Raw genomic sequence first — 16,067 nt, 5'->3', positions numbered from 1 at the left:
AAGGCTCAAGAAAGCAGAAATGGAACACAAAACTGATGAGTTATTTTTTAAAAGTTATCTCTTTATGATTTGAGAGAGACAGAAAGAGAGTGAGGCAGACATATAGCACTTTTGACAACTGCTGCTCTTGGATACATGTATGCCTGGTGTATCAGGGAGGTCTCCAGATTTGAACTGGCAACCTTCCCATGTGGATGTGCCTCTCAGAGTCTTGCATTTTACTACTGCACCACCTGGTCCCAGATGCATTTCAAAATTACTACAAGCCAGGGTCCCTAAGACCCCCTCCTTGGGTTCCATAAATTTGGGTGGATGACACAAACTCAGGGAAACATGTTTGCTGGTTTATGAAAAGGATATTATAAAGGGTATAGATGAATAGTCAGAGAAGAATTCAAGGACAAGTTCTGAAAGGGTCTGAACATAGGAACTTCTGTCCCAGTGAAGTTGGGGTACACCACCCTTCCAGCATATGATGAATTCATCAACCCAGAAGATCAGCAGATTTTGTCCAAGAGTTTATAGAGTTTGAGCGCCAGCCCTGCTCTCCCTGCAGAAGGCCGTGGATGGGGCTGAAAGTTTCAACCCTCTAGTCCTCTAATTGGTCTTTCTGGTGATTGGTCCTATCCTGAAGCTGTCTAGAGTCCTACCCTAGATAACGCCATTAGCATAAATACTGGAGTTATCAAAAGGGCACACTGTAAATAACAGAAGCTAGTCCTATCACTTAAGGAATTCCAAGGAATTTAGAAGCTCTGTGGCAGTAACCAGGGACAAAGACCAAACATTTTTCTATTAGACCACAATGGCAGGTATTAGTAGTATCTTATGGGTAAAATGCAGTGAGAGAGATCAAATAGTCTGGCTCCCGTAGTTTGTCTTCCTACAAGGAGGGATCCAGGGTTGGGCCAGCAGGTGGTGCTGTGGTTAAGGACACCCGTTGGCTGACTGCTCCATTTGAGTTCCCAATCCAACAACTTGACAAAACATGCAGAGGTTTGTATGCGCATGTCCAAGATCCCAAGAGGAGATGGAAGAGAAGAGATTGTTCTGTGACCTTCCACCCTGGAGAGATGATTTCTCTTTTTCCCTTCACTGTCTTTCTCTGGCAAGTGCATGCACCCTATACAAAAAAACTAAAGACAAATTTAAAACTGGAGCCAGGGCAGTTGTGAGGTATAGTTTCAGCAGCCACACCTCACACTGTTTATTAATTGGTCTACACTTGTGCTTTATTTGAGCATGTACTAAACCTTCTGTTTCTGAGACTGGCAGCTTAAGATGTATTTTGCTAGTAAATGGCACAAACCAGTTAGATCAGTGGGCATGGTTTATTGTTTCACATTCAAGAGGGATGAACACCAAGGAAGAAAAGCATTGAAATTGGCAATCTGAAGAGACATTTAAAACTGTTTTTTTCAAAGCTGGCCCCCTATCACAGTGGCTAAGTGCAGTGTATCAGAAGCTGGTTCCCATGTGGCCGACCAGGATTCGAATCTCAGCTTCTGGCTTGAAGGACACAGTTGGGGACCAGCAGTTAGCATAATGGCTATGTTGCTGGACTCCCACATAGTCGACCGCGGTTCCAGTCCCGGACCCAGTGGCTTAAACTCACGCTGGGTGTGTCTGCATGCATGCCCAAGATCCCGAGAGGAGAATGGAGGAGAAGGGATTGCAGCGTGGCCATCCCCCCTAGGGGGTGATTTCTCACTTTCTGTCTCTCTGTCTCTCTCTGTCTGTCTGGCGAGTGCACGCGCCCTGTAGCAAAAACCTCTCCAAAAAGAAAAAAAAAAACAAAACACGGTTGGATATGTGTGTGTGCTGTCCCAAATCTTGACAGATTGGAGGAATGGAAGAGAAGGGATTGTGGCATGACCACATCCCATTGGGGAATAGTTTATATTTCTCTTTTTAGTGAGTGCATAAGCCCTCTGGCAATTAAAGAAAATATTTTTGTAAAAAACCTTTTTTATAAAAAAAAACCACTTTTTTTTTTTTTTTAATAAGTACATACCTTCTTAAGCAAGGTATTCAGTTGTATCCTCTTGAGGAAGGTGGACATCAGGTCAGCAGTATTGGAACCTCAGCTCCACAGATAAGCAGCTTAAAATATTTCACCATATTAATTGATATCACATACTACCATCAGCTCAGAAAATAAATATCAGCTACGTATCTCATCACATGTTAGTCATGTTGAAATGATGACCTAGCAAGAAGTTACTCCTGGAGCCTTGGGCAGCATGCTGTCGTTGAAAGTGGCTTCTTCAGGAGCAGTACATGACAAGCTACTGATTGTTGAACATACCCAGCCTTAGAATACCGAGAAATAGGGAGCTACTAATTTTTAGGTTTTTTTTTTTTTCTTTTTTCAATTATAGAGTGCATGCACATTCATGTGGGAGAGAGAAGAGCATCTTCCACAGGGTGTGATCATACCACAGTCACCTTTTTGCTGCCCTCTAGCCTCCACTGGGCACTCATGCCTACTGGGTGTGTTTCAGGTAAATTGGGCGTGATATTCAAACCATGACTGTCATATAGGAGCCAGCTACTTTTGAGCGGTACCTTACTGCTGCACCATGGAGCTCACTCAGCTACTAGTTATGTGGCTTGGTTGCATCACTTCCTAAAAATAATTATCCTCAAATGCAAACTTTCATTATGCCATTTTTCAAAGGACTCTGATGTAGTATCTTGATAAACTGTTATAATTTCAAGATCCTTATCTTGAACTTTTCTAATTAACTCAGTTTTTTCTGCATGTTGTCATATATATTTTTTTAATTGCCCAGCAGGTATGCTGTCTAGAGAGAGAGAAAAAGAGAGGGAAAAAGCTCTTCCACCGCCACCAGTGGAGTATGGTCATGCCACAATTTCTTTTCCATTTCTCCATCCTGTGGGATTGGGGGCAGGCATGCATACATGCCAAGTTTGTCTTCCAAGCTGCTAGAGCTGGGCCTCCAGCCATGGTCAGCCATGTAGGATCTGGCTTCCCACAAGGCTATGGAGCTGGCCTTACCCAGCATTTATCTCCGCTATTGAGCCAATCCAGGTTACCTCTCTGCCTGCCCACCAGGCTTAGGTTGTCTGTCCATGCAGTTAGCAGGTCATGGTCTTTGAGAAACTGTCCTCAGCTTCCTTCCCATCAGCAGTGACTGTTCACTTTTCTGTACTCTTCTGATGCTTACCACCCTCGATATAGCTGTAAGCTCTGAGAGACAGGGGCCTATCTTGCTTATCTTTTTCTCCTCTGTATTGCTGTATAGTGTTCTTTTTTTTTTATTTTTGCATGTAACACACATTTGATAAGTATTTTATTATTATTTGTATTTCAGGTTTTTGCCATAGGGTGTGCGCGCTCACTGGAGAGGGAGGGACAGAGAGAGGGAAAGTGAGAAATCATCCCCTGGGGGGATGGCCAGGCCACAATCCCTTCTCTATTCTCCTTGCAGGAGTTTGGGCACACAGACACATGCACCCAACATGATTTTAAAGCCACCAGGTCTGGGACTCAAACTGTTGTTGGCCATGTGGGAATCCAGCACCTTAACCATCATGCCACCTGCTGGCCCCAGTAACTATTTATTCTAATTAAAATACCTTATGATTCTAGCTTGGTGAAAATATAATGTTTGATACATAGATATTTTATTTTAAACACCTAAATGTTAAGTACTTTTAAAGATTTTTCTAAATATAAAAAGTGTGTAACTTTTATTGCTATTTGGAGGCCTATAAGAAGTGTCTACAAGGGGCCAGCAGATAGCATAATGGTTATGTCACTGGACTTCCACATAGTTGACTGAGGTTTGAGTCCTGGTTCTGCCAGACTCAAACTCATGCCAGGCATGTGTGCATGTGTGTCCAAAATGGAGGAGAAGGGATTGCAGCATGGCCATCCCTCAGGGTTGGGGGTGGGGGTGTTCTCGCTTTCAGTCTCTTTCTGGCAAGCCCATGTGCACTATAGCAAAAATCTCTCTCAAAAATTAAATAAACAAAATAAGTGTTCACTTTTTTATGCAGTAGAAATAATTAACTAGAAAATAAATATATGGGGGTAAAACGCAGATTCAATTTATAATAGTCATGAGAACATAAATTATCTAGAAATAGCCTTAATAAGCAGTGTTTAAGACCCAAGTGAGGAAATTATTCCATCATATCAAGGTTCGAATAGAGACATACCATGTTACTGAATGAAAAGACTTAATGTGAATTTTCCATTTTTACCAAATTAATTTATAGCTTTATTCTAATAGAAATGAATGTTTTAATGAGATATTTTAAGAATTTTAAAAAGTAATTCTATAGAGTATCTGAAAGAACAAATAAGTGAGACTAAGAAACTTCTATAAAAACAGTGATAGCTCTGTTTTCTCACAGGTGTGAAAACAGAAGGAACTATAGCAAAAATCTCTCTCAAAAATTAAATAAACAAAATAAGTGTTCACTTTTTTATGCAGTAGAAATAATTAACTAGAAAATATATGGGGGGAAAATGCAGATTCAATTTATAATAGTCATAAGAACATAAATTTCTAGAAATAACCTTAATAAACAGTGTTTAAGACCCAAGTGAGGAAATTATTCCATCATATCAAGGTTTGAATAGAGACATACCATGTTACTGAATGAAAAGACTTAATGTGAATTTTCCATTTTTACCAAATTAATTTATAGCTTTATTCTAATAGAAATGAATGTTTTAATGAGATATTTTAAGAATTTTAAAAAGTAATTCTATAGAGTATCTGAAAGAACAAATAAGTGAGACTAAGAAACTTCTATAAAAACAGTGATAGCTCTGTTTTCTCACAGGTGTGAAAACAGAAGGAAAGTGAATCAGTGAAATAGGAGAGGTAGTACAGAAACAGACCGAAATATGTGTAAAATTATAATGTGATCAAGGTGAATTATAAATTATCAAGAAAATATGCATTATTGGAGACTTTTTGGGATAATTGACAATCTGGGAAACTAGCAAAAATATTGAAAAACTAGGGGGGAAATAGCATTACATCAAAATCACATACCAATTCTTTTTCTTTTTTCTTTATTCTTTTTCTTATGTCAGAGGGCATGTGAGAGAGAGAGAAAGACGGGAAGAAAGCATCCCCCAGTAGGGCCTGGTCACACCTCAGTGTTCTTTCCTGTAGTTTTGAACCTGGTTAGGATCCTGGGCATGTGTACATGCACAAGTGTACACCTAGTGCATACAGCTCTGGGGCTGGGACTCAAACCCTGATTGGCCATGTGGGATCTGGCTTCCTCTATATAGTGCCCAACCACTGTGCATGGGGTCAGACCCCAAATTAATTCTTTATAGATTAAAGAGTCAAATGTAAAAAGTAAGTAAATGAAAAGGTTAAAGAAAATATAGATGATTTTTAAATCTCTGGGTGGATAGAGAATTAAAGACAGGTAGAATAGATTTTACTTAATAAACTTTTAAAGAATTCTGTGCATCAAAAAGCCCTGGGCCAGCTGGGTGGCATGGTGGTTAAGGCATCTGGATCCCACATGGCTGACTGTGCAGTTCAACTCCCAACCTGATGGGTGTGCATGTGTGCCCATAATCCCAAGAGGAGAATGGAGGTGTATCCTGGAGGATACTTTCTCATTTTCTCTCTCTCTCTTTTCAGCGAGCACAAAGGACCTATAGCAAATTAAAAAAAAAAAAAAAAAAAGTCTTACAATTAACACGATTTCTCTCTAAAAATAAATTAATAAATAAAATTAACATAAGTTGGAAAATATTAATAAAAATATATTGGGCAAAGTTTCCATCCTTTCTATATATGCATCAATATCTTAAAAGAATTATTTATTTAGTATTATTTATTAGTAGTAGTAGTATTTTTAATTTGTGATAGACCACACATGCTCACTAGAGAGAGACAGAAAGAGGGAAAGTGAGAAAGCCAGTTGTCAGGTCCAGGACTCAAACCACAGTCAGCCATGTGGGAGCCCAGTGCTTTAGTCACCATGCTACCTGCTGGCCCCTATGTACATCAGTTTTAAAAATGCTCACAAATTCTCCAGTTAATGCAAATAGCAAAAGGATTAAATTCACATTCTTGGGAGACAACTATTCCTGGGCTTAGGCTGACTGTTGATTATCTGCTGTGTGACATTGAGCAAGTTCTAGTCTTCTAAAACCTCAGCTTCTTCATGTGTAAAGGGGCATAATGACAATTCCAGGGAGAAAGGATTACATAAGATAGTGTATGTATTTAGCAAGAGGACTTGCTAAATACGCCTGGCGTGAGTTTAATCCACCGGGTCCAGGACTCGAACCGCGGTCGACTATGTGGGAGTCCAGCGACATAGCCATTATGCTAACTGCTAGTCCCAAGAGGACCTGATTCTTAAGGAAATATAGGATTTTAGGATCTGCTGTGGCTCCCCGCTGTTAACATAAATACCACTGCCTATAGTTCAAAGGCCCCCTACCTTTCCTTACTTGTTTTTTAGTACTTACTAATCCCAAATGATTTACTCTAATCAAATAATTACTTTATTTTATTTTTTTGAGAGATATTTTTGCTATAGGGCACATACACTTGCCAGAGAGACAGACAGAGAGTGAGAAATCAGTCAAATAGAACGTATACCTACAGGGACTTGCCCTAAATCAATTGGGCAAATGACTTTGAAAATAATGAATGTTAAGGAAAAGACCTGTCCAAAACTAGCCTCAAAGTCAACCCTAACAAATGGCATCAATGCCAAGTCTGAAGAGTTAATAAGCATAAACTCTAAATGCATGAATTCTTCAAGGGATGGCCATGCTGCAGTCTCCTCTTCCATTCTACTCTGAAGACCTTGGGTACACACGTACCCACACCTGGCGTGAGTTTTAAGTCACTGGGTCCAGGACTTGAACTGCGGTAGATAATGTGGGAGTCCAGCAATGTAACCATTACACTATCTGCTGGTCCCCAAATAATTCTTATTTTAAAATAATTTCTCAGACATATGTATGTTTTGCTTCTATATCTGTGATTTCTGTCATCCTGTTATTTTCTTGAGATCCAGCTTAAATTTGACTGTTTCCATAAGCATTCTGTGCTTCTGCTGCCAGCACAAATCTCTGTTTCTCAGTGGAACTTAATGCGTAATTGTACACTTATTTACATTATCCCCTTTTGTTGAATGGGTTAATTTTGTCTCACCCACCTGCCCTTTTTTTTGAGACCATGTGTTAGGTTACTTTAATAGCTCTCAAAATGCTTTGCACAAATCCTGCTAGACATCGTAGGTTTCATTAAAAATGTGCTTGTTTGTTATATTCTTCCTTGTAGTTGAAGATGCTCACACTGGAGTATTTAAAGGAAATAGCAAACAGACAATTTGGAGGGGCTACTTGGTACGTCATTTTCAATTTAACTGTCTTTCTGCCTTACACTAGAATGAAAGTTTAAATAAAAAAGTTGTTTTCCTTTAAGAACCATTTTAGTGTTTACTTTTTCTCTAAGACTAGCTTGCTAGTATTAATAAGTATTGTTTTAAATCATCTTTACATTCTTATTTTGAAGTTTGTATGATGCAAGTAGATCAGACGTTTTCTCCGCTGTAAATTTTCACCAGCCTTGTGTTGCGAAAAGTGAATTGTCTTTTTCCTCTTTATTTTAGACAACAGATAAGGAAGTCCCTGGTTTGGTGTTAATGCAGGATTTGGCTTTCCTGAGTGGATTTCCCCCAACGTTCAAGGAGACAAGTCAACTAAAAACAAAATTGCCAGAGAATCTTTCTTCTAAAATTAAGCTGGTAAGAACATAAAAATAGATCAGCATGGCACATTTAATGCATCTCATTTAATGCATGACCCTTCTTTTGTGACTCATTTTGTTCAAAGTTCAGCTGACAGTCTTCAGAAGTGAAGAGGGACTCTCTTCTGCTACAGTATATTGTCATGAAGGCGGCTTTCTATTTATAACTTGGGCAGACCTCCAAGAGTCTCATTCGGTTTGCTGGTTTCCCAGATAGAAACAGGATACATTTGTCTAACAAATGAGTTCCCATAATGTGTTAGATGGTATTATAGCTGTGGAGATACAGCAGTGGACAGAGCAGACACAGCCACAGATGCAACTTACAGTGTCAGGAAAGGAAGCCTGGAAGGAGACGGGGAAATCACAAATGTGGTAAGTACATGTAGACTCCAACCTGCATATTTATGAAAAGCTTTCACTCTTAGAGGGAGTATACTTCAGATATTTGCAGTGTTTGATCATGGGAAACCTCTCTCATTGATAGCTACTTGAAGAATTCATGCATTTAGAGTTTATGCTTACTAACTCTTCAGACTTGGCATTGACGCCATTTATTAGGGTTGACTTTGAGGCTAGTTTTGGACAGGCCTTTTCCTTAGCATTCATTATTTTCAGAGTCATTTGCCCAGTTGATATAGGGCATAGTCCCTGTAGGTATACGTTCTATTTGACTTTATGTCGAAGATCCTGTTATTTTGTCAGAAATATTCCAGGTTGTAAAATGTGAATTTTTAAATTTATTTTTTAATTTTAAAGTTTTTTTTTTTTTTTTGGAGAGGTTTTTGCTATAGGGCATGTGCGGTCGCCAGAAAGACAGAGACAGAGAGACAAAAAGCAAGAAATCACCCCCCACGGGGGATAGCCACGCCACAATCTCTTCTCCTCCGTTCTCCTCTTGGGCATGCGCACACACATGCACAGTGTGAGTTTAAGCCACTGGGTCCAGGACTCGAACCTTGGTCAGCTACATGGGAGTCCAGTGACAGCCATTACGCTAACTGCTGGTCCCAATTTTTTGTTTGTTTGTTTGTTTTTGCTATAGGGCACATGCGTTCACCAGAAAGAGAGAGAGAGAGTCAGAGAGACAGAAAGCGAGAAATCACTCCCCAGGAGGGATGGCCATGCCACAATCCCTTCTCCTCTGTTCTCCTCTCAGGATCTTGGGCATGTATGCATACATGCCTGGTGTGACTTTAAGCCACAGGGTCCAGAACTTGAACCGCTGTCAAATACATGGGAGTCCAGCGACATAGCCATTACGCCATTTGCTGGTCCCAAAATGTGAATGTTTTTAAGAGTAAAATACATAAAGTCCTTGGCCCAGAATTTGTTAGGCTCTAGTTTTCTGGATTTTATAAAGAAGTGCTTTTTGAGTTCTGCCACTGGATTTAACTGACTTGATTCTTCCTGTTGTACATCATTTGACAGTTTGGGGAGTGAAGGGTAAGGTGGGAATAGTGGTGCGGGATTAAGGGAGTTCTTAGTTAGTTTCTGTTTTTTATGTCTCCCCACCCTAAGTTCCCTTTAAACTTGTTTCTTTTTTTCATAAGTGTTTTACTGCTTGAAGATATATTGTATTATGCTTACAGTGGTAATATGGATGGTATCTTTTTTTTTCATATTTTCCTCTATACTTTACTTTATTGTGTTTTGAAATAGGTTAGTGCCAAACTGTTTTAGGATTGAATTTATTCTTAATCTGCAGTTATGTTAAAATAGAGATTACATCTTTCTTTCCTCTGAGTTATTTTTAGTACTGATTTGGGCAGATAAATCTATATATTAGCTTTTATTTCAGCCAATGTTTATTTATATTATAGCTTCTCAGCCTTCTAGCTATTATTCTAGAATTGCAGACACATGGGACCAGCAGATGGCATAATGGTTATGTGACTGAACTCCCATGTAGTCAACCGTGGTTCAAGTCCCAGACATGGTGGCTTAAAATTCATGTTGCGGGGAGGGGGGAACCAGCAGTTAGTGTAATGGCTATGTCGCTGGACTCCCATGTAGTCAACAACGGTTCGCGTCCCGGACCCGGTGGCTTAAAACTCACGCCGGGCGCGTGTGCATGCGTGCCCAAGATCCCGAGAGGAGAATGGAGAAGAAGGGATTGCTGCGTGGCCATCCCCCCTGGGGGGTGATTTTTCGTTTTCTATCTCTCTGTCTCTCTCTGTCTTTCTGGCGAGCGCACACGCCGTATAGCGAAAACCTCTCCAAAAAAAAAAAAAAAAACACTCATGCTGGGTTTGTGTGCATGCATGTGAGCCCAAAATCCTGAGAGGAGAGTGGGTGAGAAGGGATTGCGGTGTGACCATCCCCCAGAGGGTAATTTCTTGCTTTATGTCAAAGATCTCTGTCTGATGAGCACATATAAACTATAGAAAAAATCTCTCTAAAAAAAAATGTAGACACATATATAGTCGTACTTTTGACCATTGGTTCACCTTCATTATGCAGAAAGATAGATATTCTTGGTTCTTCTTAAATAATTTCAACTGTAACTCATTTTTAAAAGAAAGCAGAATCATTCTACCTCTCCATTTTCCACTCCACTTTGAATATCCCGCACTGCTGTAGCCACTCACCGGTACTGGCTGGATTTGCTGCATCTAGGGGTAGATGGGTATGTGCTGCCAAAGATGGCCAGTCCCAAGTAGCAGCGGTCCTTTCAGCAGACTTATCTTGGGGTGGCATGGTATGGTAAATACAGGCAGAGACAGAGCGGGCAAGTGACTTGCACTGGACAAGGAGTACCAGCAGGCTTTGTGCATAATACCTCTTTCCACAATTTGTTCACCCAGTTGGAGATTTATTTGGATTTCCCGACTTGTCTTTGTGGCAGCTAGCATGCCTCAGAGCATCAAGCTAATCATCCATAATGTTCTTTGTGGGCTATTTTCATGATTCCAGCATCTGCAATCAACTTGAGGGATTACACCATATGCTTTTGAGAGGCTAGCAAGAAAGTGAGAAAGAGGAAGAGCAGATGTGGTCAGCATTTTGAGCCCAGTCCTTCAAAAGTCTTATTCCCTAGGCTCCACTTGCTAATTTTATCCTTTTTTTTTTTTTTAAAGAGGTTTTTACTATAGGGTGTGTGCGCTCACCAGAAAGACAGAGAGAGACAGAGAGACAGAAAGCGAGAAATCACTCCCCCCAGGGGGGATGGCCACGCTACAATACCTTCTCCTCCGTTCTCCTCTTGGGATCCTGGGCACACATGCACATGCTCCCGGCATGAGATTAAGCCACCAGGTCCGGGACTCGAACCGCGGTCGAAGTACATGGGAGTCCAGCAACATAGCCATTACTCCAACTGCTGGTCCCTCACTTCCTAATTTTATTATGAGGACTCTGAGAATGAACTTTATTGACTATCACTGGGTTCCCTTATTTATATAGTGAGCATTTACAAAATACTGCCTGTAGACCAGGGACTGTGCAAGGGATAGTCAAATATATAAAAGCACTTAAATGTTTTTGGATGTGATCACTTCCCAGTAAGATCATACATAAAGTACAGTGAGAGCATCTAGGCTCTAGGTGTCCTGAATGGCAAGGCAGGCTTGGCAGAGTAGGAAGTTTTTAGCTGGTCCTGAACAGAGCAGCATTTCTCCCAGCAAAAGGGAGTAGAAAAGATCATTCCACGCCGAGGGAATAGTCTTAGCAAAAGGCTGGAGGACTGAAAGTAAATGGTGTTTTCAGAGAACCAAGGCAAGCTATTCCCAGAGGCCAGAGCATAGGCAGAACTTAGGCTGGGGTGAGCAGGAAGACAGGTTGAGGCCATATTGAGATAGGTTTCTATTAAGAAGCCTGAACGTTATCCCGGAGGCAGGGAGAGTCACTAGGAGGAGGAGGACACAGGCTGTTCTATTGGGAACATAGTAGGGAAGGTGTGGTAGATGTGAGACAGTAATTGGCCAGAGGCAGGAAAACCAGTTCAGTCACTGCTGCCAGAGCCCAGCAAGACATTCCAGTTCAACGAGTGCCTTGGCAGTCGGGCACCAAGATGAGAATGGTTCCAGAAACATCTGAAACAGACACCCAGCATCACTGGTGACTTAATAAGCTGTTGGAGGGAAGGACAGAGAATGGAAGGGGAAATAAGTGGAAATGACAGCATTGACACACTCAGAGCTTCAGTGGGAGAAGTGAGTTTTGGGGAAGGAACCCCAAAGCTCAGTGTGGGGTGTGTTGCATTAGAGGTGCTTCGTGGCATGTGGGAGAAAAGGGCCGTTGAATGTCGGTCTTAAAAATCCAGCAATGCTTTCTATTTGAGGCTAATTTGAGATACCTTGAGGTGAGTCCTTTTATGATCTTATTAATTACCCTTTAATTTATCTGTAGCATTTTTTTTTTAAGTTTATTTTATTTCTTTAGTGAGAGAAAGACAGATCAGCGCCCTCAACAGGGTCTCACAATATATTCCTCCCCCTGACTCCAACCTTTCAGGCAGCCAAAATCATAAACATGAGCCCATACCCAAGAACCAAATCCCAGTCTTTTATATAGCTTCTAGCATGGCAAAGTGTTGTGTTATGGCTGGGCCCTTGTGTAGAACTTTTATATGTGCTGGGTCGGTCTTAAAAATCCAGCAATGCTTTCTATTTGAGGCTAATTTGAGATACCTTGAGGTGAGTCCTTTTATGATCTTATTAATTACCCTTTAATTTATCTGTAGCATTTTTTTTTAAGTTTATTTTATTTCTTTAGTGAGAGAAAGACAGATCAGCGCCCTCAACAGGGTCTCACAATATATTCCTCCCCCTGACTCCAACCTTTCAGGCAGCCAAAATCATAAACATGAGCCCATACCCAAGAACCAAATCCCAGTCTTTTATATAGCTTCTAGCATGGCAAAGTGTTGTGTTATGGCTGGGCCCTTGTGTAGAACTTTTATATGTGCTGGGACACAAAATTCACCTTTTTTTTGTTTTTTTTTGAGAGTTTTTGCTATAGAGTGCATGTACTCGCCAGAAAGACAGAGAGAGACAGAGAGACAGAAAGCTAGAAATCACTCCCCAGGGGGGATGGCCACACCACAATCCCTTCTCCTCCATTCTCCTCTCAGGATCTTGGGCATGCACGCACACGCACCTGGTGTGAGTTTAAGCCACTGGGTCCAGGACTCGAACCGTGGTTGACTACGTGGGAGTCCAGCGACATAGCCATTACGCCAACTGCTGGTCCCAGAGTTCACCTTTTGATAGGTTATGTTAGTTTTTATTTTCAAGTTACTAAATAGTTTCATTGATTGATTATTGATTGTCAGAGGGTGAGTGCACTTGCCAGAGAGGGAGAGAGAAAGCAGCTCCCAGTGGAGCATGGTCATGCTGTAATGTCTTCTCAATTTCTTCATTCTGTTAGGATTTGGGGGCATGCATGCACATGTACCCTGGCTTATTTTTCAAGCCACCAGTTCCAGGATTCAAACTGCTTGGTTAGCCATATATGATCCTGCTCCATTAACCACTAAACCATAGGGCTAGCCTTTCATTTATTTTTTTTTCTTTCTGTTTTTGATTCACTTCTCTAACCTGTTAGAGCAGGTAAGGAATCTTGCCAAAGCGCTCAAGTTAGATTTAATTCAGTTATAGTGGTTGCTGAGAGAGTATGCAGGAGGAGAAAACATAGACCGTCCTTAAGTAGTTATAATCACATTTTGGAAGCAGCGTGTGCATATTAAGTATTTGGATAGCAAAACAAGATAGCGATTGAGAGAGCGATTAACTGTTGAGGTAGTACAAACGTAAGAGTTGGCATTTAGAGATAGATAGGAAAGGTCCGCATGGGTCAGAGACGTGGGGAAAGTTTTCAGAGAAAGCGGCTGCACTGGGTCCTTGAAGGCTGAGCAAGTCACTTATTTATACAGAAAGGATAGTGGAACAGCACGCTGTCTTACCTGGACTCTGCCTCCTCAAACCTCTGTTAAGGGTCTGTTAAAGGCCACAGTAAATTGTTACAATTTTGTACTAATGCCCTTTCTTTTAGTAATTTTCCTGAAATCATCTTATAGGCCCGCTCTTTTAAAGCATGGCATCCTTTTCTTTTGATTTCACTTCTGAAATGAACACTTAAGTAGATGAAACAACCAACACTGGAATGGATCTGGGTTTTATAAAACAGCCAGGACGTAATAAGACCTAGTAGCCTTACATTTTCGAGCCATTCAAAAGCATGAATTTGTTTTTCAGGAGTTATTAGCTGACATGATTTTTACATAAAGGATTCTTTTTTTAATTTTTATTTTTATTTGACCAGAGAGGGTCAGAGCAAGAGAGACAAAGAGAGAGAGAGAGACAGAAAAAGCAAGCCACAATGTCCAGGACTTGAACCATGGTCAGCTATGTGGGAGTCCAGCGTCCTTAACCACCACGCCACCTGCCAGCCCCTACATAAGGGATTCTTAATGACTTTAAATCAATCTGAAATAATAATAGGTTAGACCTTCAGAATTTCTGAGTACTTTAAAACTGTTGGAAACATAACTTCTTATAGGAAAGCCTTTGTCATCCTTTTGGATCTGCATGGTCTCCGAGAACAGGTTTTCTCAGCCTCTACATTCACATTAGTAGTTTCAGCTGGATACTGCTTTCCTGTAAGGACTGTCCTGTACATTGTAGAATATTTTGCAACATCCTAGGTCTCTGTCCTCTAGATACCAGTAGCATACCCACCCCCATTTGTGACAACAAGAAATGTCTCTAGACTTTGCAAAATGAGTCCTTAGGGACAAAACTACCCCTAGTTGAAACTGTCCGAGAAAGATAGTATCTGCAGATACACAATTATTATTTTTTGGTCACTTTTTTTTTTAGAGAGATTTTGCTACAGGGTGTGTGTGCTCACCGGAGAGACAGACAGATAATGAGAAATCAGCCCTCAGGAAGGATGGACACACTGCAATCCCTTCTCCTTCATTCTCCTCTCAGGATTTTGGGCATACATGCACCCAGTGTGAGTTTTAAGCCACCAGGTCTGGGACTCAAACCATGGTCGGCCATGTGGGAGTCCAGCCACATGACATTACACCATCTCTGGTCCCAATACACAATTGTTTAAGACAACTTGGTACAACCTTCCTTTGTAGCCTTTAAAAATGAGAAGTTCAGGGACCAGCAGATGGCGTGTCTGGAGTGATTTCTATTTTATAACCTGGTCAGTATAATTCTGAATTTAGGTTTACTAACCCTGTGACTATTTCTCTTCCCTGTCCCATTTCATATAGTATACAAAGTGTAAAGTATAAGATTTGGTTCCAGTGTGTGTGTATGTGTATATATATATATATATATATACATATAGTACAGCATCAACAAGTTTTAACTATGAAATGTCTGGTTCTTGAAATCTCTATTAAAATTTATCTTCATTGATCTAATTATCAAACCTGCTCATTTCTTGTCTTTTAATTAAAAAAAATTTTTTGCCAGATGCCATGTGTGCTCACCAGAGTAGGGGGCAGTGAGCAAGTACCCTTCATGGAGAATAGTCATAACACTGTCCTTTCTCCTCTGCTTCTCCTTTCTTTCGGGATTTTGGACAGGCAAGCACACATACATGATTTTCTCAAGCTGCTGTTGTCAGACTTGAACCAAGCAGTCAGCCATGTGGGATTCAGCTGCCTTAACCACCAGGTCTGTTCATTTTGATGCTGCCATTTATCTTTAGAAATACACCAGAATATTTTTCTTGAAAAAAATGTTTTCTTTTAGTTTCTACAATGCTACTTCTCCTGATTATCATCTATATTATCCTTCATGGACTCAAATTTATCCATCCATTGAATAATCAGTTATTCTGTTAATAATCAGTTCATCATTACAGGGCCTGTCCTAGACCACCATTTCGTTCTACCTTTCTCTTCCTCTTCCCTTGCCTCCTGTTACTATACGTAGGTGTGGCAGTCTCCTTATTGTACGTAATGCTGCAGTAACAAACATCCTGTAATCTCAGTGGCTTAATCAGAACAAAGCTTTATTTCTTAATCATGTTACGGGTTCTTTGTGGATCTGCAGGGAGTGGGTGTAGAGTTTGTCGTCTCTTTAAAAACATTATAATTTATAAGAACTTAGTTAAATTTATAATTTAAAGTAAGAAGCTCTGTGTGTGTGTGTGTGTGTGTGTGTGTGTGTGTGTGTGTGTATTTATGCACACAGAGATAGATAGATAGATAGATAGATAGATAGGCAATTGATCAAGTTAACTGCAGCCTTAAGCACAAATCCGCCTCCTCTCCTTGGATTGGGCTGCCACCTAGAGGCTAGCAGAGTGTACTTCTTTACCCCC

General features: G+C 40.6%; 1 protein-coding gene across 1 annotated transcript in view; it reads left to right on the top strand.

Annotated features, from left to right (window-relative positions):
- The window catches only part of GNPTAB (N-acetylglucosamine-1-phosphate transferase subunits alpha and beta), a 107,618-nt gene that overhangs the window by 60,506 nt on the left and 31,045 nt on the right, over positions 1–16,067 (top strand). Inside the window, exons 6-7 of the mRNA XM_006141392.3 lie at positions 7,308–7,372; positions 7,639–7,773. Of these exons, the coding sequence (XP_006141454.1) occupies positions 7,308–7,372; positions 7,639–7,773 (200 nt within the window). The remainder of the gene's footprint in view (positions 1–7,307; positions 7,373–7,638; positions 7,774–16,067) is intronic.

Source organism: Tupaia chinensis, unplaced genomic scaffold (genome assembly GCF_000334495.1).
Source record: "Tupaia chinensis unplaced genomic scaffold, TupChi_1.0 Scaffold000054_1, whole genome shotgun sequence".
Taxonomy (NCBI): domain Eukaryota; kingdom Metazoa; phylum Chordata; class Mammalia; order Scandentia; family Tupaiidae; genus Tupaia; species Tupaia belangeri.
Note: the sequence above shows the minus strand (reverse complement) of the source record. Positions and strands in the feature narration are given on the sequence as shown.